Below are 22018 nucleotides of genomic sequence, written 5' to 3'. Positions count from 1 at the left end.
AGGGCCCTCGCTCAGTACCATCCTCTGTGTGTGGCAGACACTGGGGTGACTGCTTGTCTACGCTGCTAACTACAACAGGCATAAATCCGAGTTTCATGGAGCTTATTATCTCATGGGGTTAGGCGGTCTGGTGGGGCAGTTTCTTGTCTTGTTATGGCATCTCCTTAGGATAAATTCCTAGAAGCTGGAAATTGAGTCAATGGCCATGCTCACGGAAGTTCCTCAGACTGCACAGTTGTACCAAGTCACATCCGTACTAATACTGGCATGAGTATTCTCTTTTTTTTTTTCCTGTCTTTTAGGGCCACACCCACGGCACATGGAGGGTCCCAGGCTCCGGGTCTGAGCTACCGCTGCTGGCCTACGCCACAGCCACGCCAGATCCCAGCTGTGTCTGCAACCTACACCACAGCTCACGGCAATGCCAGATCCTTAACCACTGAGCGAGGCCAGGGATCGAACCTGCATCCTCATGGATACTAGTTGGGTTCGTTAACCACTGAGCCATCATGGGAACTCTGGCATGATTATTCTTTTTAAGTCTGTGCCAGTCGGACAGATATCACACACAATTGGTTGAACTGGCATTTCTGCGATTTTTTTTTTTTTTTTTTTTTTTTTTTGCTGAGGTGGAGCATCTTTTCATGGGGATATTGCCATTTTTCTCTTTTTGTGAAACTGACCCATTTTTTCATTAGCGTGCTAATTTTCTCATTGAGTTCTAAGTTATAGATGTAAAATATTAACCCTTTCTTCTATGCATGACAAATACTTATTCATTTTTGTCTTTGAACTTGACTTATGGTCCTACACACAAAATTTAAGTTATTCTGCAGTCAGATACGTCAATATTTTCCTTTTGATTTCTTAAAGTAGCTCTAAGTGCAAGGGCACTGGAATATGTTTTACAAATTTTCATTCATTTACTCTTTATCACAACCCTATGTAGTGGATCTTGCTTGTATCCTCTTTCTTAACGCCCCCCCCCCCCCCCAGCCTCCACCTTTTCCCCTTTTTTGGCCACCCTGAGGCATATGGAGTTCCTGGGCCAGAGATCAGATACAAGCCACAATTGCAACCCACTGAACCTGCGTCCCAGAACTCCCAGGAGGCTGCCACAGCGGGAACTATTTCCCCACCCCCCCGCTTTAAGATGAGGAAACTAGGTAGAGAGAAAGAAGTTACGTACCTTGAGTAAGTTTACCCAGCTAGGAGATGATGAAGTGAGATTTTGGACCTACTCCCAGGGTCCCATGCTGGCCACGAAGCTGCATCATCTCTGGGCTTGGTATTAGACTCTCTCTATGTGTATTCACTTGTGGTTACTTCATAGATCCTCACTGGGTCTCCTGCATCCTTGGGGGCAAGTCCCAGTTTCTTCCCAGTGCCCTCCAGACAGTACTGGGCATAGTGTAGATGGATGCTTAATAAGTACTTGCTGACTAAAGGAACTAAGTCTGGATTCTGGACCATCAGCTCACACTTGTGATTCTGCTCAAAGAGGAGTTGACAGGTTCTGTACTTTCCATTTTGCCTCCAGCAGGTGACTTGCTAAGCTTGGGTTTGGCTTGGGTACCTGAGCTAATGAACTTCCCTCCACTGATTCAGCTGTACCCTCCCTTACTCCACACAGCCCTCTTTCCCTCTTGGATTAAGCCTCCTGGCTCTAATCCCTGTTGCAGAAATTCTAGTTAGCCTTTTCCCAGGTTCCACCCTTCAGAACCTGTCTTATAAACACCAAGAAGGCACAAGAGGAAAACCCCAAGAGGGGATGCCTGGAAAGCCCAAAGGATGCAGGACCAAGCCTTGAAACGCACTGAGAGATGGAAGATCTTCTAGCTGTGGTCCTGGGTCTCTTTTCTTTTTACACAGGAGGAAAGGAAATGAGCAACTATTTTACTCTTACAAACAGCATTTGCACATGTTATCTCAAAGAGACATAGTCAACCCACGATTAAAAAGTTATCTTTGACCTTTTTATCTTCTCACATTCAATCATCTGATAGATCATCTTGGTTCTTCCTTTGAAGCCTCTTGTGCATTCATATTTTTTTTTTTCCCCAGTCTCACTGACTTCTCTAATTCAGTGGGTCCCAAAGTGTGGTCCCTGGAACAACAACAGCTGCATCCATGGGGTGGGGACTTGTTAGAGATGCAAATTCTCAGGCCCTGGCCCAAACCTACTCAATCAGAAACTCTGGGGGTGGAGGCCAGCAAGCTGAGTTCACATAAGCCCTACAGGTCATTCTGATGCACCTTCGAGTTTGAGAATCACTGTGCTGGTGGAAACCCACTTTATCATGAGAACATTATACATGTGTTGGGTGCTCATGGTAGAAAATTTGGAAAATATACACAAGTATGAAAAATGCAGGGAGAACATTACCCCATAACTCTGCCACTCAGGGGGAAACACTATTTGAATATTTTGATCTTTTTTTTTTCTTACTAAAAAACACATTAAAATCATCTTTATTTCTTTTTACACGGATGACTGCAATGCTTTCTGAATGGTTTGGTCTGCAAATGGTTTTCCATTTCCTTCAGTCCCAAAACTCATCTTGGATCCCTGAGTCCATTCTTCTTCTTTTTAAAAATTGAGATATATTTGATATATAACACTGTGTAAGTTTCAGGTGTATAGCATATCAATGTGATATGTTTATACTGAAATATGATGGCTACTCTAGCATTAGCTGATAATTCTATTGTGCCACATAATTACCATTTCTTCTAGTGTTGAGAATAACTAAGATCTAGTCACTTAGCAAGTTGCATGGTTATAATAGTTTTTTTAATAATTTCCTTTTTTTTTTTTGGCTGCACCCGTGGCATATAGAATTTCCTAGGCCAGTGATTGAATCCTAGCTGCAGTGGTGACCTATGCTACGGTTGTGGTAATGCCAGATCCTCAACCCACTGCACCACAGCAGGAACTCCTATCATACAGTTTCGTTGTCTATAATCACTTACTGTGTATTAGGGCTCTAGGACTGATTTATCTACTAGATGCGAGCCATTCTTTTTTCAGCCTATAGAAATGTGATAGAGCAACCTGTGGATTCAGAAATATTCAATGAGGTCCTCTTGTCCTCTGATTACTGCACGTAAACTGCTCACCTTAGCACAGAGGGAGTTTTGTGATATGGGAATCCTCTCTGATGCACTGATATACATGCTCCATAAGGAACAAAAACTTTGTCTCTCTGGCACCTAACAATGCCAGGTACTTGGCGGGCATTCAGTATATTTGTTCAGAATGCATCTTCTAATATGGTCAAGTCTTATTTGAAAACTGTATATGTGCCATTCATGTCTCCCATCTGGGAACACTTGTGCTGTGGTGCTTTCTCAAAATGCACATGCCCAGGACCCCCCCAGGAGATTCGGATCTATTAGGTGTGGCTTCCTGGGTATATCCCCAGTTGAGAAGTTCAGGTCTAAAATGCCCCTTCCCCATTTCTACAGGCCAAACATGGACTTGTGTTTATTAGATATTCTTCCAAAATCACCTCCCCTCCCTTCCCCAGTCCAGTTATACCAGATGGTTCCACCATGCCCCCTGCCTCCGCTGTGAGGAGGGGATGGGGAGAAGGAAGAGTTACCTGAATCAGGCCGAGCCAATCAGATGATTTCCCCGAGAATCGGAAGTCTGTGGTGGAAGGCGAGGCAGTCTGAAGGTGGTGGGTGCTGGCCATCAGAAGGTCCTTTGCACTTGGTGCTGGCAGCCACGGGTGGTCACATGTGAGCAGAAGCAGCCAACCTTCAGATACACAGAGGGAAGGAGGAAAGACATCGTGTGGGCTCAAAGGGAAGGAGAGGGATGCAGAGGAAAACTGCCTAACGATGCCCCAGTTCCACGCAGCCCAGCTGTGCTACCCGTGCCAGGCTGCCTCGAGTTCCCTCGTGGGTGAAAAGGCCACTCTAAACTTTCAGCTGAGGTCTGGAATCCCCCGTTTCAGACAGACTGGCAGACACGTGTACCCCGTTCTCCACATCAGGCAGGGCTGGTCCACCACTTCCTCTTCGGGTTGATGATAGCTCCTTACATCTCTTGCTGCATTGCTAACGAGAGAGAGAAATTAAGAAATATGACTCAGAATGGAAGAACCCAAAAGCCATAGAGGGCAAGAGAGGTGAGCTCATGAAAGGTAGGCTTATCTCACTGCACTCTGCCCTCCACTAAGGGCTCCTCCTGGCCCAAAGCTTGCCACATCTTTATGATTTTGTTCACCTAGGATGGCTGGTTCAGACACTGGAGGCTAAGCTTGCACGAGAGCTTTAAAAATGACATAATTGTTATGCAATAACCATGCATCTGTCCTTTTGAGCTCTGAGGAAGGACAGAGGTGCAAGTACCTGTCATCTCTACTTAGCATAGAGATTTCTAGCCACAGTGTGAGTGTGGCTGGGATGAGGTGGTTTGGGACCTGTTGATGGAAGGGGAGGACGGAAGAGGACACTTTCTAACTCTCCACGCCAGGAAGGGGCTAGAGCAAAGGTCTCCGGCCTTGGTTCCTTTGATGAGAGATTCCCCAGCCTCGACGGGGAGGCCTGATGGAGTCGTCTCTGCTGGACGGAGCCCCTGTCCTGGCTTTGTTACCAGCCCTGACTTTCAGAATCTCAAGCTCAAGACTTGAGAAATATCTAGTTTGTCTCTCTTGCCTCACACTTTCTGCTTAGTGACTTGGGGTAGGTCCGGTCAAGTGCTCAGTCATTAAAGGGGTGGGGCTGGGTGACCTCAGGCTGCCCCTGGGCCTTCACCTCTGAATCATCTTCTGGGGGGCGGGGGGGTGGGGGTGGGATTGGCCTTTGCAGGGTAAGTAGTTACACCTGCACTGAGTGTCCTGCGGAAAACTTGCCACCCACCATCATCTTGGAGCCTCCTTAAGGGGAATGAGTCTCAGATTGATTCGGGTTTCCTTATTTTTAGCAATTAAACATTTTCAGAAGCCCTGTGGCATTTTCTTCCCCTCTGGCTAGGTGACAAGGTACTGCAAGCTGGAGGGGTTTCTGAGAGAGCTCACTCCTGGCCCTCTCATTAGTTTTTCTGCAGTTTTCAGAGAGCCCAAAAGGGCCAGTGCTCTTGGGGGGGGGACGGGGGGAACGAGGGGGGACGGTGGGCAGAATGACCTGGGCTGCCTTCTGTAGAGGAACTTATCGACTTGCTTACCTGGGGCTGGTGTGCAATCATATTTTTATTTGTGTCACCACCAGGGTGTCCTGTTGAGCTCGCTTTTCATCCTCTCCAAAAGCAGCTGCCTGGTGTGGCTGCAGCAGCGGGTGGCCCATCTTTGGAGGTGTCGCTAAGACTTGGGAGTGGTGGCCCTGCGAGTTGGCGGCGGGGTTCTGGAGAGCTCTAAATGTGAAGGACATGAGGCTTGTTTTCGCTGGAGGCTTAGAAGTAGGCCAGGGCGTTCGCAGAACCCACTGGAGGCTCCAGGGTTTGGCCTCCAGGACGGGCCTCTTGCTCTGTAATCTGTAATGGCCACCCTCCCTCGCTGGGCAGACACGCGCCGGCAGACTGACTCCACCTGGGCGGGAGGCAGCGGTGCCTTTGTGCCTTTCCTCCCCGGGCACGAGGTGGCAGCTGGAGGAGGGCTGGGGACGGCCCCGGGAGTCCCGCCAGGACGCCGTAGTTGGGGAGAAGTGGAATCTCTTCTCCCCCTCGCAAGCCTCGCCGGCATCGTAATTCTTTTTATTTTTACTTTCGAGCCATGTAAGGCGTGCGGATGGGGTAGGAGCGTTTGGGCGACACGTTGCCAGCGGCGCAGCGCCCGCCGGCCCGCGTGGCCAGGGCCCGGGGAAGGGACAGGCCGCGCACCGCCCGCCCCACCAGACCCGCCACCCACAGTCGCGGCTGCCCCGGGTCGCGGAGCCCCAGCCGGCCACCCCCGCCCCGCGGGGCCACGGGGTGCGAGTGCGCGCGGCCCAGCCCGGCCTGGGCTCCGGCTGCGCCTCGGAAGCGCCCGGATGCGAGGCGCGGGGCCGATTGTGGTGCAGGGGGCGCGGGCAGGGGCTGCCCCGGCGGGTCCGCGCCCCAGGCCGCCGGCGGCCCGGCCCACGTTTTCCCTCTCTCCGGCTCCCTCCGCCCCGTCCCTCCCCTCCCCTCCCCACGGCTCCCCTCCCTCCCCGCGCTTCCCCTCCTCCTGCCTGGTCATGTGTCGCCTTTTTTTGTTTGCAGTGGAAACAATTTCTCGCCGCTCGGCGCGCCCCGGCCCGACGCGCCGCGGCGGAGGCGAGCGGGAGGCGGGACGGGGCGGGGAGAGCGGCGGGGCCGGCGGGAGGACGCGCGGCGCGCCCGGCGGACGCCGCAGGTCCCATGCCGCGCCGCGACCCCCGCGCCCCTGCCGCCCGCGCCCGCGGCCGCCCCCCGCCGCCTGCCGCCCCGGGCTCGCCGCGCCGCGCCCGCGCGTCCTTAGCCGGGCCACCAAGCGATGCCCGCTGGGCGCCTGCGAAAGTTTGTCGGCTTCCGCTGAAGGGCAGCGGCGCCCCCGCGCCCCCGCGCCCGGCTCCGGCCAGGTGAGTTTGCTTCCCGCTCCCGCTCGTGCCCGAGCGGGTCTGAGGTGACTCGGGGCGGGGGCGCTTGCCGAGGCCGTCCTGGAGGCGACCTCGCCGCTCTCGGCAGACCAGGGACTCCGCAGTTCTTGGGTCTGTGTGTGTGTGTGTGTGGGGGGGGTGGCTGGGGTGGGGGGCCTGGCCGAGCGAGGAGACGGGAGCCCCCGAACGGGAAGTTGCCCGGTCCGAAGAGTTTCCTGCCCCGACGTGCGGGCTCTTCCCCTGTGTCTTGATTTCCGAAAAAACGCCCGAAAGGAATAGAGTTGGTATTGTCCGCGGAGCACAGGATCGCCGCTGTTCCGGGATGGGGCAGGGGGTGCTGATCAAGGGGAGACCCCAAGATGAGAGACAGGCTCCTAACAAAGATCCGCCCCCCCCTTTCCCAAACTGTGCAGGCTTGGCACTGGCAGGGAGCGTCTCCCGAGACTCTCGAGGCCAGACTCCTCCTCACCCCGGCCCTCTTTGAAACCCTCCTTGGGCCCTGGAGAAGTTGGGGGACGGCGGGCTTTTATTGATGTGTTTTTAAAGCTCGCTGCGGTGCGGCCAATAAAAGGTTTATGACATCTGACCGGCAGTGAAGGTATGCGAGCTCCCAATTGCCCTGTATACGGGGAGAAGAGCAGTTTCCCCCGTCGCCTGGCAACGCCGCTGATTGACGGGAGACACAGCCAATCGCCGCTCCCGAAGGTCCCCTTGAAATGATTTTGACAAGTACTGTAGACTGGAGTGGAGCGCGTGCGTGCGTGCGTGCGCGCGCGCAGAGGGGGGGTCACTCCCCCCAACCCACCCCCCCGCAAAAAGCTCGCGGCTGCCCTGCTCCGCTTGGGGAGGATTTCTCAACTTTTTTAAAGTTCACATTGAACATCTGTTCAGAGCTGGGCCAGTAATGTCTTTGTCAGTTATTTGGAGCCTTTCTGGTAGGGGGCAAGAAACCAGCTTGTTTTCTTGTTATATTTTCTCCGTTAAAAAGGAAAAAGGATGAAACACAGCAAGTCCAAAAAAAACAAGAGGAGGGTGTGTGCGAAGGGGAATGTAACCAATAGCAAACCGAAAAGTTGTAAGGAGGTCACTAGTGAATAACTATTTGCGTATCTGGTGGAGCAACCTTATTGACAGCAGGTTAAAAATGTTTGCTTAACTGCAGACTCACATGATCCGGATTTCTCCCCTCTCGCTCCCCGAAATAGGAGGAAAAAAAGATTTGGTGAAATTTGTAGTTAGAGTGTAATAATGGAAAACTCAGCTGTGGTTTCTGGGAACTGTTTTTTTTTTTTTTAAATGGAACTGTAGTGATCAGCAGCTCTTGATAGATACCGTTGCTGTAAAATTTGAAATTTATAGGGATGCAGTTAACAGTTGGAAAGCATGGGGTGGGTGCACAGGAACACAAAGCAGACAGATGATCCAAGGGTGCTGAAGCCCTGTAACCCTCTTTTCTTGACAGTGCCGTTTTTCCAATAAAACCATATTGCTGGCAATGTTTGTTTAAAACAAAAGAGAACATGGAGAATAGCGTGTTAGTTCCTTTGGGAAGCTACTGACAAATAAGCAAATTAAAAAGAAAGAGAGCAGCATGTTGTCATAGCAACAGTGCAATTAAATTACTTTACTGTCAGCCATGATATAATTTTCCTGTTTGGAAGCTCAGGAGACATAAAACTTTCATCTAGAGCTAAAGTTGACTTGAGTGGCTGGGTCATTGTTCTCTCTTGTACTCGACTGTGTGGATATTACTGGTTTTCAGAAAATTTGGTTATTTGATAGGATCCGTGGAAACTGAGAGACACAAGCCTAATTTTGATTTGTTCATTAAAAAAGGGAAAAGCAGTAATAGGCTGGTCTCTGTCTTACCCCTAAATCTAAGATACTAGGTTATCCCTTAAAATGTGTTCAGTGCCGTTCGGGTTAGTTTCCTCATTTGATGGAAAATTATTTCCTGTGGCTGAATCTGATGCATCTGGATTGCTCGGCCTCTGTGAGACTTTGGTGCCCCTGGAAGTTTTCTCCCTTTAGAGCTGGGCATCTCACAGCAGGTCCAGAGAGCTCCCCCTCTGGCTTTCTGTCTGCAGGTTCTGTCTCTCCACCTTTTGGGGGAGGGAGGGTGCTACCATCTCAGGCACCTTTGGCAGGCCGTTTAGTGTTCCACATCATGCTTTCTGGACTCATTCTAGAGCTTCCCCAGCTGAAGCGACAGTTTATTTTAGGCGTGGTGTCAGTGAACAGTTCAAGCCTTAGAATGATCACATCTTTGCTTTTGATGCGTTCATTCTTTTTTTTCTAGATAGACTTCTTGGTCTTCTTAGGGGTGAGGTAGGGGATAAAACAGACTGGGTTTTTAAGTCAAGCACATAGTTTGAGCACTGCAGGCGGAGAGGGGGAGGCCTCTTTCCTTATCTTACTGTTCTTTCTGTCTCACATGGAGCGTGTGAGGGTTGAACGTGCTTTGTATCTGTCGGGGTCACGCTGTTTGTGGACTCGTCACCTCCCCATTTTCTTTTCTCATTAGATTTTTGACTCCCTGTTCGAGGTCATTGATGACAGTGGGGGAGGGGTAGAATAGAATGCTTTTGCAATTTTTGCTGGCTTTGCCTTCTTTCCCGAAGCTCTCTGTTGCTCTTGACCTTCACCCATGGTAATTTCAGTTGATGGTTCATCTTCGCATTCCCATTGCCTGAAGGTTCTCACCTTTTCCTTTAGAGTATAGTGTCCCAGCGAAATGAAACACACTTCTTCCTCCAGTGTGAATCCACAGAATTCTTGGCATCGCTTGTAAGACTTGCCAAATGTCATCGTCGCTGCAGAGTTTTGGATCATGACTTGTGGCGAGAGAAAGAAAAGTAATCCCATAAAACGCTGCCAAATTGATGCTCACTGTGGCCACAGGTTTAATTCCCAGGCGGTCGTGATGGTCTTTGTATGGAAACAGCTGAGCTTAATCTGAAACAACTGGCCTTAAACCTCCAGGTGTATTCTGTTTTTCTTTTTGAGACCCGTCAACCCAAAGTGCCCTGGGTTGTGATTGTGCTTGTTTTGCGGTGTCCATCGTGAGGCTCGAAAGGATTTTGTCTGTGCGACATATTCACATATCATAGGTAAACTGAGGCAGCAAGGAAGAACTGATTTGCCCAGGGCTGCAGGGAGAGCATCCTCATAGCTCAGGAAGAAGGCGTTGTGCCATTTCCCATTTTTTTTTTTTTTTTTTTTACGATGCTCATGTACCTTAGAGGTGCTGGCATCATTTCCACTCTTGAACTTAATGGGTAAGGGGTCCCTGTGCTGTGTGCATGGTGGGCCTGTTACTGTTGCTGATCGGGCATCTCCGTGTGGCGGAAGTGGGAGCCTGCATGGCAGGGGGTCTACGGGGGTGGCAGGGGTGGAAGGGGCCATAATCATGAGGGAGGGCCCAGCTGCCTCTCTTGTTTTGGGTTTCACCGCCTCATCTTTCCTCTGTCCTGTGTTTCCCAGGAGCCTTCACGTAAATGGGTCCAGTCATGCCTCCCAGTAAGAAGCCAGAAAGCTCAGGAATTAGCGTCTCGAGTGGGCTGAGTCAGTGTTACCGGGGCAGCAGCTTCTCCAAGGCCCTGCAGGAAGACGATGACCTCGATTTTTCTCTGCCTGACATCCGATTAGAGGAGGGGGCCATGGAAGATGAAGAGCTGACCAACCTGAACTGGCTGCACGAGAGCAAGAACTTGCTAAAGAGCTTTGGGGACTCCGTCCTGAGGAGCGTCAGCCCCGTCCAGGACCTGGACGACGACACGCCCCCGTCCCCCGCCCACTCTGACATGCCCTACGATGCCAGGCAGAACCCCAACTGCAAGCCCCCCTACTCCTTCAGCTGCCTCATATTTATGGCCATCGAGGACTCTCCAACCAAGCGCCTGCCAGTGAAGGATATCTACAACTGGATCTTGGAACATTTTCCGTATTTTGCGAACGCACCTACTGGGTGGAAAAACTCAGTGAGACATAATTTGTCATTGAACAAGTGTTTTAAGAAAGTGGACAAAGAGAGGAGTCAGGTAAGCCTCTGCGTCTGGGAGTCACGTGTTCCTTTTCCCCATTTATACAACATGTTCAGGACTGTGAACTCGCCGTGCGGACGTGGCAGCAATCAGCAAAGAGTTCTGACTCATTTCATTCATGGAGATAGTTGTCAGGGACTTCCTGTGTTTGGCGTCGGTCAAGCTGGACTGAGGGTTTCCCACTAGGGTGTCTGAACTTTGTCACAAAACAGTGGTTTACAGACTTGATTGGTCCCTGTAGCATCCTTCAGTGGGGGTGGGTCCCTTTGGTTTTAGAGACCAAACAGGTCTGTGTTCTAAGGGCAGCCATGCACCATGAGGTGTGTGTATATATCTGTTTGAGGGCAATTTCCAAGGGCTAGAGGGAAATGGCATTTATTTTCTTTCTGAATATTAACTTGGAGAAAGGCAACTGGCCCAGGATTCTGGAATAAATGGACAGTTGTGGCCATGGCGGGAGGGGGGGGTGACTTGAGTATCCTTATGTACTCCGAGGCCAAAGACGTGAATTATCCAGGTGCCCCTCTTGAAACTGGGGATCTACAAAGGGGATGGCAACTTTGAAACTCCCTGAGTAGGGAAAGAGGGCTGAGGGGCAAGGTTTCCATTTGAGACTGACTTTTAAAATGTTGAATTTTAAGCTTTTGAAGCCTTTAAAGCTTGGTTCGCCAAAAGAAGGCAGTTTTAGCGATTGCTCTTTCTTGTAAGAAATAGAGTAGGTGCGGTAGAGATAAGATTGGTTGGTAGAACTAGAAATCAAAATTGTGACCTAGCTTGGCATTCGGAAAATAAGTCGCAGCCCCAGTTAAAATAAGTTGCCGGGGTGAAGCCCTGTTTCTCCTGCGGCCACTGAACACGCTTGTCTGTAGATGCTGTTCCCCTGGCGTTTATGTTGAAGATGGGGGCGGGCGAAGATGGGGGTGGGCGTGTGGGGTCTGCGGAGGGTGTTGCCCGGGAAGAGGAAAGCTGTGGATGCTTAGGAGCTTTGCCGCTGCTCTCTGGTGCAGGTGGTGTGTGGATACGGTGCACACATGTGCACACGCCTAAGTGCTCGTCCCAGGTCCTGATGTCTCTATAGCTGTGATGGCTGGGTGCTGCTCTCATCCCCAGGTGTCTGTCACTTGCCCCCCTCCCCTCCACGTGCCAGGGTGGGCATCCAGAGACCGGCCCCTGGACTTGCTGAGTGTTTACAGATCATTCCTTGAACTTCAAGAAAATCGCTGCTCCCCTATAAAGAACCAAGTCTGGGGTATTAAAAAGCTTCCATCTAGGTGGGTCTGCAAGAGAGAGAAAGTCTTGGGAAGCAGTTCCAAGGTTAGAGCTTTCAGGTCCGCCAGGGCCCCATGTCACCGATACAGCAGTGATTGGGGCTTTTAGGTCCACGGGAAACGATTCTGCAAGTTGCCGCACGCCTATGTCTGCATATTTGCCATAGGCTGGGACACATAAAAGTAATTTAGCAAATGCACGCTCTGCAATGTTGAACAAGGCCAGCTCCAAAGTGTGCAGAGACTTGGGAAGATTATTCATCAGCCTGGGGTTGACAAGAGGGTGTTGGATGGCACCCTGGCAGGAGCAAGCACCATCTCCCCCTTGCACCCCATCCTCTACCCCCCTCCCACTCTGGGAGTCATGTTTTCCTAGGGTGACGGTTGTCACCCTGCAGATAGCGCCTGTCGAAAGGGCATGGTTTTAAGGGCTTGAGATTGGTAATCTTATGAAATGTTGAATTCTGCCTTCCTGGCCGCACTGACCTGTAATGACACGTTTCTGATCAAATGCCAGTCAGTTGGGTGGCGGGGAGTCTGGTCCCGTGTGTGTGTTGATGCTGTGAGAACACAGCAACGTGTGTGAATTTCCCTGCTTTTCCTCCGGTTACCTGGGGTCTAGCTGATGGCTGATCTGACAGGACCAGACTCCCAGGTACCCTCAGGCACTGGTCCTGGCCCATTCATTTGGGGTTTTCTGCCCTGGCCTGCTAACTAAGGGAAAGGCGTTCCTTCCACATGCTGCCCAGTGAAATTCCCTTGGGCTCACAGGTAAACTTATTTTTTTACCAGGGGGTTTTATGAGGCTGTCGCTCTCCTACACCAAGGTTCCGCTGTGACGCAGTGACTAAATGTGCCAGAATGTTGGTGAGGAAGATGTTAGGGCATGGGGGACCGTGGAAGCCTTGCCAGCTGTGTACAGAGTTAGGCGTCCCACTTTTCATTTGCTTTTGACAAGTGTAGGGCACAGTTTTAAACTTGGCGTAACCCCCAAGAGACCGCTGCATCCTGTGTGATCCCTGTCCCTGGGGAGGTGGGACATGTCCCCTGCTGGACAGCTGCTTGGCCGAGGTGCTGGAGAGGGAACAGACTGGACTGCATCAGAACCCCCTGTGGCACCATCACCCCTTCTTGGTCCCTCCCTGGAGACTCTGGCTCCGTAGGTTTGAGGTGGGTTGGGGAACATTGGAGTTCTGATAGTTCCATAGGTATTTCTGATTTGCAGCCAGATTTGGGAATCCTTGAACTTGATGCTCTTTTGGGTTCTTTCCAGTGCTGAGATTTCATCAAGAACAAATTCTCATGAATGAGTAAGTTAGGTGGAAATAAAGGTTTGTTTTTTTTTTTTCTTCCCATTTTTATCTCTAGTAGGACTCGATAGGTTTTTTTTTTTTTTAATTTCCCATCATGGAAAATTCCAAACATATACAGTAGAGAGAATAGTATAGTGATTTTACTATCACTACCATTGCTCCTTCCACATTCAGTAGTTAACAAGGGCCGGCCTCCCTTACTTCATTCCTTTTTTTTTGTCTTTTAGGGCTGTACCCATGGCATATGGAGGTTCCCAGGCTTAGGGGTCAAATCGGAGCTGTCGCCTCCAGCCTATACCAGAACCACAGCAATGCAGGATCTGAGCCGTGTCTGCGACCTACACCAGAGCTCACGGCAATGCCAGATCCGTAACCCACTGAGCGAAGCCAGGGATCGAACCAGCGTCCTCATGGATGCTAGTCGGGTGCGTTAACCACTGAGCCACGACGGGAACTCCACTTCGTTCCTTTTTTGTTTCACTGTTGCTTCTGTATTTTGAAGCACATCCTAGCCCTCCTGTCATATTAACCCACCATGTCTTTAGTGTGCCTGAGTCAGAAGAGGTTCCCCAACTGCAATACCAAGGTCACTCTAGCAGAGGGACCAGGTCTTCGGTATCACCTGATGCCAGATCTGTGTTCAGATACCCCTGGTGGTTTACAAAATGTTTGAATGAGGACCCAAACTTGGCGTACATGGGGCGTTTGGCTTCGTTTCTTCAGCCCCTTTCTATCCCCAGCAGACCGACTCTCCCGCCCAGTGCCCCTCCTTGCCAAAGAGACTCCTCCACACAGTCTGACTGCTTCCCTGGGATTTCATTTAGCTTGTTCCTCGATCCCCTGCTACATATGTTCCGTGAAGTGCAAGTGAGAGCTAAAGGTTGGATCGTATTCTGCCTCGTTCTCCCCAGGACTCTTGAACACACGTCCTGTGCCTGCTCACCCCCAGGAAGGCTGGGTGACCCGCTGCAGAGCTTGAGCTGTGGGATCACGTAGGGTCGGCTGCTCCCTGCTCTGCACAGGCCCCATCCGCCTTCATCTTGTGGTTCCAACTATGGCTGAGCTTTGCCCGAATCCATGAAGATAGAGGTCCCACGTCTTGAGATTCAGGTGTATGTTTCCTAAATACAGATCTTAGTTGGGACTATAAGATGAGCGTGGACTAATCTCCCTGAGTATTTGCAAACGAGAGGTACAGGTTTGTTTTTTTAATGTACACTGGAGTATAATGATTTAGGCATGTGTGTTGCTGTTTCCATGCTTTTTCTTGGCTTTCTCTCTTGCCACTTGAACAGAAGAAACTTGGTCATAAGAGGGCTTATAAAGGAAACGCTGTGCAGAAGCACGTTTCTTATATGCAGGGATGGATGCTTTCCGTACAGTTGTAGCTTATCCACATAAGCGACTTCTCTCTGTTGAAAGAGAACTGGATCTAGTTTTGGTGCTGGGGGCGCCTGGCCGTCTTGGGGCTCCGTTGTCTCAGCTATAGACGCTGGAGTTGATTGTCACTTGGGACTTCTCACCTTGAGGTCTTTGAATGTCAGAGGCTCTGCAGATAGCCTGAAATTCTTTGACAACATGTCATATGACTGCATTTTCCTAGCCCATCCCAAGATTGTGTCTGATCAGCTTTTAGAATCTTCATGGGACCTCTGGCCTGGGAAAGGTGAAGGACCACTGGTATTTGATAATAACAGTGGTGGACTTACCACGTGTTCTTTCCTAATATCCCCTTTCTTCCTCACTCCACCTCTGCGAGGTAGGTCCTAGTTTCCTTCTTAAAATAGATGATGAGTTAAGCTCAGCACTGCAACTTTTTTTTTTTCTTTTTAGGACCGCACCCAGGTGTATGGAAGTTCCCGGCTTACACCACAGCCACAGCAACATGGGATCTGAGCTTTGTCTGCGACCTGCACCACAGCTCATGGGAACGCCAGAGCCTTAACCACTGAGCGAGGTCAGGGGTTGAAACCGTATCCTCGTGGATACTAGTCAGGTTCATTATCATTGAGACACAGTGGGAACTCCTCATTAAGCAACTTGCTGGAGGTCACAGAGCAAGTAAGTAGCAGATCAGGAATTCACCCATATTCCCTGCAGTTCCGGAGGGCAAGTGCTTAAATGAACCCTGGCGCTTGTCTACACTTTCTCAGTGTAAAGGCTGCTATGGATGATCTCTGTGTGCTTCCTCAAAATACTCTATGAACACGAGTGGGGCAATTAAAATAATCCAGATGGAGTTTCTGTCGCGGCTCAGTGGTTAACGAATCCGACTAGGAGCCATGAGGTTTCAGGTTGGATCCCTGGCCTCGCTCCGTGGGTTCAGGATCCGGCATGGCTGTGAGCTGTGGTGTAGGTTGCAGACGCAGCTCGGATGTGGCGTTGCTGTAGCTCTGATTGGACCCCTAGCCTGGGAACCTCCATATGCTGCAGGTGTGGCCCTTAAAAAAAAAAATAAAAAAGCAAAAATAAATAAATAATCCAGATAAACCCCAAATGTACTTTGGGGGGTGCATACAGGAGAGAGAAAGGTAAACATGGAGAATTTTGTCGTGTTGTTGAGATGGGGCCAAGCTCTGTCCTCATCAAGCAGCTGGAAAGGTGTTGTGTTTGCATTAAACCTATTGCTGCCCTCCCGGCCCCCTATTTCCAGAGCCTGTCCCAGGCCCCCTGCCTCCCAGATCCCCTCCACTGAGGTCTAGCCCAAGCTCAAAGCCCCTTCTCCCTGTTTAGACGCTGTTTCTACAAGATCTCCCTCTGATTCCCAGCCCTCTTGCTGGTCGCTGTTTTCCTGGTGGATGAGACTCGTTTTCAAGGGCAGTTTTGAAGATGTGGTAGCGCCTCTTACAGGGCAGCACCCCCACGGCACAGTTGTCCTCATTCCTTCCTGGTGGTGGCGTGACCACAGAATCAAGAACGTTTCCCTTCTTGGTGGCAGTAGTCGACATATCTGGGATGGTCATTTTTGGAAGAAGAAATGCCTTCTCTAATAATATTATTTTGGGGTGTTCCCGTCGTGGCTCAGTGGTTAACGAATCCAACTAGGAACCATGAGGTTGTGGGTTCGATCCCTGGCTTCGCTCAGTGGGTTAAGGATCTGGCGTTTCCGTGAGCTGTGGTGTAGGTCGCAGACGTGGCTCAGATCTGGCATTGCTGTGGCTCTGGCGTAGGTCAGCAGCAACAGCTCTGATTAGACCCCTAGCCTGGGAACCTCCATGTCCCGCGGGAGCGGCCCTAGAAAAGACAAAAAAAATATATATATATATATGTTATCTTGGGAGCTAAACAGTGCTGTTTGAAAACCTGTGCAATTCGGTCCTGATGAGTAAATTACTAAAAACCAGGGTCACGTCTGGGGATGGGTTATGCAAACGTGAGATGAGGTGTGTAAGAATCCTCCGTGGCCTCTGGGCCAAGTGACAGTCCTGTTTGTCCCTGGTCTGGGGCTGCCCCAAACAGCAGCAGGGCCCGCTGTCCAGCAGGTTGCTTTTTATTGTCCGTTTTATATGGGCTGTGTTGCCTCGGAAGGTTGAGCTGTTAGCTGTGTCTCTTAGGAGCCTGAAATAAACATACTCCCATGACACAGACCCTGGAAGAAGTGCTTCATACCCACATCTTCGGTGAGGCCAAGAAGTCTGGGTATACCTGTTGTCCACCATTGCCCACTGCCCTTCCTGGTTCTTCCAGGCATAGATGCTTTGGCTGGGAGGACATTTCTGTTGTCTGTTTGTTGCTCATACATTCATTTGACAAACTTTTTAAAGCACCTCTTGTGCTCAGGACCTACTCTACTTAGTATAGGCTCAGTGCTCCAAAGGTTACAGGATGGAACGTGTGTGGCCACAGCCTAGAAAGCCCTCGTGGTCCAGTGAGCCCCACCTGCAGAGTTCCCTCCTTGCTAACGGGGCTCAGCGGCAGAAGCCCTTCTTCAGCACTCTCTCCCCCTTTTATTTATGTTTCCTGTTTCTCGCATCATTGCTTTTCTGGCCCTTCCATTTCTAGGACACCTGCTTTTTTGCAGTCCCCACGGTGACTCCCCTGCTATCGACCTTGAGGAGGGTCTATGCAAGTCTTCTGGAAAGCTTGCTGCTTCTGCACTGAAGGACCCCATTGACGTATCTGTCCAGCCTCACTTTGCATTCTCGTAGGTCGGGCTCGGTGGTACCTAGGTGGGTCTCTGAGATACTTCTTTGTGGATGCACTGCCTGGGTAGGCAGCCAGCAAGAAGTATTCTCAGAACCTCCCCTGTCGAGCTGAAGAATCTCTAGGATTTCCCTTTGAAGTTACATTAGCTGCAGGATGATGATCTCTGCGGTCAATGATAGAGAAAGTTGGCGCACTGATCTCCTATTTGAAAGTCATGGGTTTTGCTTTCATAGATAGTGATGGGTTTGTTGGGATAAAGCCATACCCTCTCATGGAGCCCTGGGCCATCTTAATGCTCTTAAGCTTTAGCAATGTGATGGCAGATTTTTTTAGAAAATGCCACTGCCTTCCCAATGGACATTTTTCACTTGAAACGGATGATAATGAAAATACACATACATAAATACACACACACACATATAAAGACTAATGCAGTTTGTTTTGATGATACCATGTTTATTGGGCAGGTCATTTTTTTTTTTTTGCAGATTTTGGTCCTGTGTCCCCCTTAAAGTGTTTAATTCTTGTTCTCCCCCCTTGTCACTCTTAACTTATTTGCTGCTTCTCTCAGTGAATACATCTAACCAGCCATGTAAGAATTTATCCCTTGGCTATATTTGCTTCAATACCAGCCTAAAGTTTTTGGACTGTCGGAATTCACTCCCATTGCTCCTGTGGAATGAATGCCCCTGTGTTAGTAGCCATCAGTATCTCATGGCCTGTCATTTCAGGGGCTTCGGACACCTTCTGCTTATTAGTTAGTTTATTCAATAGCATTATTTGGTGAGAAATTCCTCCTATGGTGCAGTGGAATTGGCGGCATCTCTGTTGTGCCAGGACGCAGGTTCCATCCCCGGCTTGGCACAGGGGGTTAAAGGATCTGGCGTGGCCACAGCTGCAGCATAGGTTCCTAGCCTGGGAACTCCATGTGCTGCAGGGTGGCCAAAAAAAAAAAAAGGAATTATTTGGTGATATCAGAAGTTAAAATAAAAAGCAAGATTTGATTCTTGGCTTTTAGAAGTTTACATCCAAATGAAATAGGAGACATTTCACAAATATAAATAAAAAAAGAGTAAACTGTCACAGGTGTGAGAAGTAGGCTAGGTCAGTAAATGAATGGTCTTGTTGAGGTCAGTCAAGGAGGCTTCCCCTCCCCAAAGAAGGGGCACTTGGAGCTGAGATAAAAGATAGTAAGGCATGGAGTTCCCTGGTGGCCTAGTGGTTAAGGATTCAGTGTTGTCCCTGCTGTGGCTCGGGCTCAACTTCTGGCCCAGGAATTTCTGCAGGCTGTGGGCACAGCCAAAAAAAAAAAAAAAAAAGGTAGTGTTGGGTAAGTGTTACATATTCCTTATGGGAGGTGGGGAGAGCATATGACTAAATTGTTAACAGAGCTTGAATGAACATGAGACCGCCAAGGATGGATTAGTTAGAATGAGGTTTGACAGTTTATAATAGAAATTCCAAATAACAGTGAATTAGACAAGCTAGAAGTGTGTTGCTGTCACATAAAGTAAGTCGAGGAAATGGACAGAGACCCACTTTCTGTCTGTCTTTCTGCCCTGCTGTTCTTAGTACATTGCTGGTTTCCATTCTTAAAGCCTTCTCCTGGCCCAGGATGGCGCCTGCTAGTTTGTTCTCATTTTAGAAAGCCAAGAGGGTATGCAGGGCAGACGAAAAGGGATTCTACTGAGTTAACCGATTTTAAGGAGCTTTTCCAGAAACCCCACACTCTGCTTTCATCTTATTGGCCTGCGACTGGCCACCTGACTCCTCTTGGCCGCAAAGAAGGCCGGGAAATGTAGTCTTTTAGCTGGGCCCATTGCAACCCCAAATGAAATGCTGGCTCTGTGACTAAGCAGGCATGAGATTTTGTGCCGCAGAGGCCTAGCTGCTTAGGAGATATACGTTGCTGGACTTAAGGGGTGTGTTGGATCAGTGTCAGAGAAGAGGAAAGAGAGAAATGAGTGGTCAGGGAGGTTGTATAAATAAGTATGAAGAATTGGTGGGGAACTAGGATGCTAAGGGGAGAACTTTAAACTGCTCTGATAACTTAAGTAAAACAGAAATGATGACTCATTTTTTCAAACATTCCAGTTAATCAGGGCTTTGCTTCCAGATATTCTGGTTAAATTGCATTTAATATCTTCAAAAGCAATAGCTTGATAGAGGTGAAGATGTATTCTGTGCCAGGTGCGATAAGAAGAAAAGCAAGGGGAAATACATGGTGGAAGATAGGGAGTAGCGTAAAGTAGTTCTTTTAATAATAACTTGATGGTTTGCTGTGCGAGGTTATAGGCAGTTCCAAGAAGAGAAGGAAGCCTTTGATTTGTGCCTGTGTGTGTGTGCGCGTGCGTGCGTGCGTACATGCTGTTTGAGTACCTTTGCCTGTGAACTCAGCAGGAGACCAGTAAATACAGGCGGAGTGACTGCACTGCTCTCAGGGGGAGAGGCTGTCCAATTACCCTTCTTTCTCTTACTTTCATCACTGCGGAGGGTGTGGGGGTCTCCTCGGGGCCCAGCGGGGTCAAGGTCAGCGTTGCTTTCCATTTTTTTGATCTCTGTGAAGTGCCCCCATAGAAAGCGGTGACTGTCATCCTTGAGGGACAAGACCCGTAAATGGTGTAACTGTCACGAGACAGAAAACAGTCAGCGCGCAGAACATTCATACATATGTACTTTGTTTTGGGAAGAAAAGGCCAAATCATGTGAGCAAGCGCTGACTTGTTATGGCTGTCGTAGACGGGGGCGGGGGGGGGGGGGAAATTCAGTCTCTTGGCATCAGAGGACAGGCAGTGTGGCCCAGAGCTGGGATGCAGAGTCACGCTAAGTACTCCCAGAATACTTCACAGAGTGCTGAGCTCCTTCCAGACTCTTCCCTAGAGGCAGTCACATAAAGTGAGAACCTGCCTTCACAGCCATGATGCTGAGCCCCTACAAAAGCCTTAGTTTGCAAAGTAAAAATTAGACTCTGCACTTACAGAAAGAGATAACTTCAGTCGTTTTAGAAGCATTTTCTGCAGTGGTTCATTCATGCCGCACATATTTGTGGAGTGCCAGGCCCTGTTCTGGGGATACACTGGTGACTTGGGACAGTCCCTTGCTTTCTCCTGGACCATCCCCAGGTGGGGGCCGGGAGGGCCAAAGGGAGTTACATGTTAAACAGGCGTTCTGTGTATGGATATATGCAGCAAAGTCAATAAAATAAGATGAGGTACTAGAGGTGGGCGGGGAGCAGAGTAGGCGGCTTCCTGGAGGAGTTGACCGGGCCACACCTTAAATGCTTGAATGGCAAGAGGGATGCGGCCAAGCAAGGATTTGGGATGGCGAGAAGAGCATGTGCCAAGGCCCTGAGGTGGCGGTGGCTTGAAATGTCCAAGGAATGGAAAAGAAGGCCTCTAGGAAGTGTGTTAGCAAGGAGAGAATGAGATGTTTAAAGGGACGGGCGGGGCAGCATGTGCTTGGGGCTTGTTCCTATGGTGCCAGTTGGAGATGATGGCAGCGGACGCTGGTTTAGCCCAGGATTGGGCTTTGCAAATGAAGATGTAGGTGCACCTGTTTGTTGGGAAGTGGAGTGGGGGTTAGAGCAAAACATTCTACTTTGACCATGTTACATTTGAGATGGCCTTTGAACATCTAGGGGGAGCTATCAAGTTGGGAATTTGATATGTGAGTTTCAAGCTCACTAGGGAAGTCAGAGTAGAGGTATATATAAATCTAGCACTTAGTTGATGGAAACTAAAGAGGGTTTCTGATTTACTTCTCCATCAGAGAGAAGGTGAAATCAAACCTCTCTTTCATTTCTAGAGGAAAGTAATTTCCCTTAGTGTTTGACTAGAGGATTCATTTTGGGGTATATTCAGCATGGAAAATAGAAACAAAAGAGGTTTATAATGGGCGGAGTTCAGAATCATTTCAAAAATAACTTACCTGTTAGTTGTAGTTACTGCCTGTAGTTTTGTAGGCAGAAGAGAACAAACCTTTGCTTTCCCATAAGGAGAACTTCCAAATGTAACTCAGGGCCAGTGGCATCGCTGATAGGATGAGAGGAAAGCACTCCAGTAAACATCCCATTTAATAGAGCCCCATAACCCATGACTTCGGCGAGTTCCCTGCCATCTGGTCCCTGGCTGGAGAGAGGAATTTTTCTTGTATATGTGTCTCCATGGCAGCGAGTGTGCGGTTGATATGGAAAGTAAGCAGTTGCCTTAGCAACGGAGTTGCTGATGTGGTGGGTCCCCTGCTTTCAGGGAATGGATAAGCTGACCAAACTAGTTTAGATGCATCGCGTAGGGCGTTGTAATGCGGGGCTGCACACGCCGGCCCTGCCGGTGTAAAATCAGTCCTGCTTTAAAGAAGATCGCTGCCCTTACCTCTTCCAGAAGCGAGGGCTTACCGAGGTAATAAATCAGACAGAAGTAGCTGGTGTCAGTTGAAATAGATTCTAAGAGGGATCTCCTGGTGGAACTTACTTAGTTTCACTTAAAGGAGAATGTCGTTGGCGTTGTTGTCAGGGTACATTTGGTTGCAAGGAAAAGAAGGCTGTCCAAGTGGCCTTAAGTAAAAGCGTGCTTGTTCCGGGGACCCAACAGTCAGTCCCGTGGACCAGCAGCCACAAGCGGTAAAGCGCATCTTGGGTCCATGGTGACTGGAACCGCTGCCTCTGTCCCTCTGCGGTCACATGGACGCTCATCCCTGCCGTTCCCTGGGA

At 49.7% G+C, this 22018-nt stretch overlaps 1 protein-coding gene and 1 long non-coding RNA gene across 40 annotated transcripts in view; one reads left to right on the top strand and one right to left on the bottom strand.

Annotated features, from left to right (window-relative positions):
* Positions 1-22018, top strand: part of FOXN3 (forkhead box N3) — a 415372-nt gene that overhangs the window by 167152 nt on the left and 226202 nt on the right. For 25 of the 39 annotated variants that reach the window (XM_084966825.1, XM_084966821.1, XM_021098361.2 and 22 more), the window contains 1 exon segment: positions 10024-10580. In XM_084966825.1, coding sequence (XP_084822951.1) covers positions 10038-10580 — 543 coding nt within the window. In that variant the 5' untranslated portion in view covers positions 10024-10037. 39 annotated transcript variants of the gene reach the window in all.
* LOC106504530 (uncharacterized) lies at positions 660-9348 on the bottom strand. Its single transcript, XR_014811517.1, has 7 exons — positions 9244-9348; positions 8587-8642; positions 7010-7122; positions 6154-6877; positions 5174-5359; positions 3880-4065; positions 660-3763 (listed from the first exon to the last, which is right to left on the bottom strand). It is a non-coding gene; the product is annotated as an uncharacterized LOC106504530 (long non-coding RNA).

The sequence above is a fragment of the Sus scrofa genome, chromosome 7 (genome assembly GCF_054392235.1).
Source record: "Sus scrofa isolate SSC_HxYL_T2T_F1_AM1 chromosome 7, Sscrofa_HxYL_maternal_Yorkshire_Landrace_v2.0, whole genome shotgun sequence".
In the NCBI taxonomy this organism is placed as follows: domain Eukaryota; kingdom Metazoa; phylum Chordata; class Mammalia; order Artiodactyla; family Suidae; genus Sus; species Sus scrofa.
Note: the sequence above shows the minus strand (reverse complement) of the source record. Positions and strands in the feature narration are given on the sequence as shown.